The 3,815-nt window shown below is 40.7% G+C and overlaps 1 protein-coding gene across 1 annotated transcript; it reads left to right on the forward strand.

Annotated features, from left to right (window-relative positions):
* The first annotated feature begins 246 nt into the window (after nucleotides 1-246).
* Nucleotides 247-1,677, forward strand: LOC148008413 (uncharacterized). The gene is made up of 2 exons (XM_087674252.1): nucleotides 247-630; nucleotides 1,051-1,677. Exons 1-2 carry the CDS (start codon nucleotides 499-501, stop codon nucleotides 1,240-1,242), a joined length of 324 nt encoding a protein of 107 aa, XP_087530378.1. The 5' UTR covers nucleotides 247-498; the 3' UTR covers nucleotides 1,243-1,677.
* The last annotated feature ends 2,138 nt before the right edge of the window (nucleotides 1,678-3,815 follow it).

Genomic DNA, 3,815 nt, shown 5'->3' on the forward strand with positions numbered 1-3,815 from the left:
ACTATCCCTGAGGTGCATGTTCGCACCCTTTTCCCAATTGGCCACTCTACCCTATTTGGACAGGCTAGTAAGGGTGCTTGAATCCATCCATTTCCCAATTGGCCACTCTACCCTATTTTGACCTAGTAAGTGTGCTTGAATCCATTAGGGTGCACTTTCCCTCTATAAATGCTTGTGTTCTAAATGCATGTTGGGGTGTTGCTGCCCCTCCATAGGCCTATATAATAAGAGGGAAGTTGCCTATAAGAGGGATGGGGGGGGTTCGGTGCATCTTGTAGGATGTATCTGTGAAAGAGCCTTCTTGAAAAGGAAGTTTCCCACTCCCAACTGGACGAAAAAGATTTTGTAGGGCTTAGCAAATTTTGCATCGTGACGTTGTGTCTGATGTTGTGGGCGTGGGGAGACGATGGGCTTTGATCCACTCTTTCTTTAGAAAGACGAATTAGGCGTGTGATCTCTCTCTCTCTTCGTCTGCCTCTCCGTACGCAGGATCTGGTAATGGCCACGTTCGGTTCCTTCGCCGGCTTGGCTTGCGGCGCCATTGGAGCTCTTTCAAGCTCCGAATTGCAGGTGCTGCGCCTGTGCGACGCCGCCTTCTCTGCTGCTGCTACTGTTTCATCCTCCCAACAGGTATAATCACTTCTATCGACTTTCCTGTTCCTTCTACAGCTCCGTTTCATCACAGTTAGAAGTACACAAGTCGGATAGATCTGCGCCTTTTCCCTGCCAATTGAACTTGCTTCCATCTTATGCAACCTTTCCTCCAATGAAAGCCCCTCCATTGTGTAAACACGTCTTCTGCAACAGCCAGTTAATGACTGTGAGGAGAGGGCGTGCTTTATGTTATACCAATCCCTACTGTTGAGCCTGCATGTTAATGGCCGCCTAATGAAGGGTGAGCTAGGGATGGGATTCCTGCTTCTCAAGTCTGCATGATGATTGTACAATTGGCATGATGGTCCCAAAAGATGATCAGATGCGTCTGATCTTGTACGTGGTGAGGTCTTTTGACATGCTGCTGCAAGGATGATTGTGTGTGGCTCTTTGCAGGCTCAATGGACGAATGATCATGAACAGCAAGGGCATTCTCCCAGAGGTCGCAGTGAGCTTGGCGGCGGCGGCAGCGGCAGGAGTGATGATGATGATGATGCAGGAAGGCCATGCAGTTTTGTTAATTCAGCCCTTACACAGTTTGATGCTACTGACTGCTTTGCTTCTGTTATTACCTGGCAGAGCTCTTGATGTGCATAGCATACTATACTAACTCGCCCCCCCACCACCCACCATGGCTAGATTCCTGGCCAAAGAGATTAGTAATTTGGGGTGAAGTCATAGAGAAAGGCACTCGATGGATGAAGAGATATTGCAATTTGTGTGATGAACGCAAATTTTTGTCCATCCATAGTGGCCGAGTTCTGATATAGCTCTCATTGAAGATATATTTGAACACTTAAAAGAGTCAAGACACTTACTTTATTTGGAGAGACCATGAGGGATATGCTAAAATTTTGCATCTATAGTCATTCCATTTCAACCTGTTGGCTTGTACATGCCTTAACTAATGATCAATAATCATCTCATCTCAAACTTTTAGCTTGTATATGTAGCACATCTTAATCCCATCGCATCCTATCCACTTGTACCTACAAATTAGTGTCATGTTTTTGCTTTCAAGTTCTCCTTGGCTCTCAGGGCATATGCAATCAAATAAAAAAATGTTGTACTAAGTGCTTTCGAGATAAAAGCTTCACTTTGATTACAATATCAATGCGATCTTAGATTATCCCTCACTCCACCTAGTGTACAAGCTATCCATCCACCTTTCAAAATGTACCTCTCCAAACATAGTGGCATAGAGTGATTGTTGGACTGGCTGTCAAATTCTTAGACTAGGAACAATTGAAGTAGGGTCACAAAAGATTGTAGGATGAATTTAAAGGTGGTGTGATACTCTAAACACGATAAATGTATGGGGGAAATCAAACCATAAGGCCATTCATTGTTGGTAGGCCTAGCAAGGAGTGGAAATTAATGGAAAAAATCACGGGTGCTATAAAAAGAAGTATATTAAATGGAAGGGTGTGTCTATTGAGCTGTGCAAATTAACAAATTATGAACTCAAAACACAAAATCCAAAAGTACACACCACACCTCTGCGTGCATGTGCGCGTGCGTGCGTGCGTGTGTGTGTCTCTCCAATACACAATCCAAATATACATGACTACAGATTCAAATAGTCTATCATGTCAATGAAACAAAAGAAACTACAATGTACCAAGAAAGAAAGCCCTATTGAGAGAGTACTTCCTAGCTCAATGATGTAAAGTTGCCATTGGAGAATGCCTCTCAAATGGGCGATATAGCTATGCACTCCAAAGAAGGAATCCAAAATGAATGCATTTTGCATAGTCCATGTGTCAATAGTTTGGAAAGTGTAAATAGTGAAAAAGAACTTTCATATGTACCTCTATAGGATTCAAGAATTTGGGTTATCTAAAAACCCATCCATTTGGAAGCAATTGAGTTGTACAAGATTCAAGAATTTGGGCTATCCAAAAATTCATCCATTTGGAAGCATAAATAGCCTTACCATGAGAGACCAAATATAGAAGACAACAAAGACCAAACTTCTCACCATCAAAACAAGAAACCAATTATGGAAAGTTTCTTCATATTTTGTACAAAAGAAGTAACAACCCATCAAGCTATGATATCTTAAGAGCACAAAGGTAAGGGGAAGAGGATGAACCAACATTTGCTACGTAAATATTTGGTATTTAAATGGATTTCTATTGAGCTAGCCAATCCTTCTCTCGTATAAAGGAGTGGTATATTTGAGATAAACTTGTTCAATATTAATCATATGCCACCATAGAGTAGGGATCCTAGTGTTTCCATACATAATACCTTGGTCTTCAAGGAAAGACGTGACAATCAAAAACTAGGCTTGCTATCCCTCACACAAAGCCTGAAATAGAGATCTATGAAGAGCAACTATATCTCTCGAGATCCAAAATAGCCCCATTTCCTATTCTTTTTAGAGCGTAGCCATAATTTCATGAGATCTAAGAAATGCCCAAACGTGTAGAATCCTTCCAAAGAAAGAATCGAATAGGTTGAGTGATTTCTTGCATATGAGACTTTGGCCAAGAAAGCCATGGTAAATAATACGAAATCCTTGATATCATAATAGTTTGATCAGCAACTTTACAATGCACATGGAAAGGCCAAGCTTGCGATTTTCAGCATAAAAAAGTATATGTAATGCATGTGAAAATCCAGTTAAAGAAACCTCTTCGATAAGACATTTATCTCCAAAGGATAGCCCAAATGTTTGCAAATAGCAGCTTTGGAACCACCTCACATTGCCAACTCAAGGCATGAATATAACTTTTTGTGCAACGATTATTAGAACTGATTTGGAGGTATCAACGTGAAGCCCTAAAGAAAGGGCAAACAAATCATGGTTGCATCTCTCTAACAAAACTATGATCACAATCAACTTTAATTGGCCCAGATGTAAAGTAATTGCATGATTAATTAATAGAGAATGAAATATAATGAATGCAATGCATAATAACTAAAATCACAAAATGGGAGGTGATGTATTGATGAGAGAGAAAATACAATGGTTTAAGGCAACCAAAGTGAATAATGCCACGCTTGTATGCTAATAATGCACAAAGTGTCCTTTGATAATGAAATGAAACCCTAATCGCTTTACCATCACAAGAAACCCCAAGTATAACTCTAACCCTAGTGTCACTTAGTGCCTAGGACATAGGGGCAATAATTACATTTAGTGATATCTTAAA

Source organism: Lygodium microphyllum, unplaced genomic scaffold (assembly GCF_053477565.2).
Source record: "Lygodium microphyllum isolate KBCC unplaced genomic scaffold, Lygodium_microphyllum_v1.1.10 scaffold_148, whole genome shotgun sequence".
In the NCBI taxonomy this organism is placed as follows: Eukaryota; Viridiplantae; Streptophyta; class Polypodiopsida; order Schizaeales; family Lygodiaceae; genus Lygodium; species Lygodium microphyllum.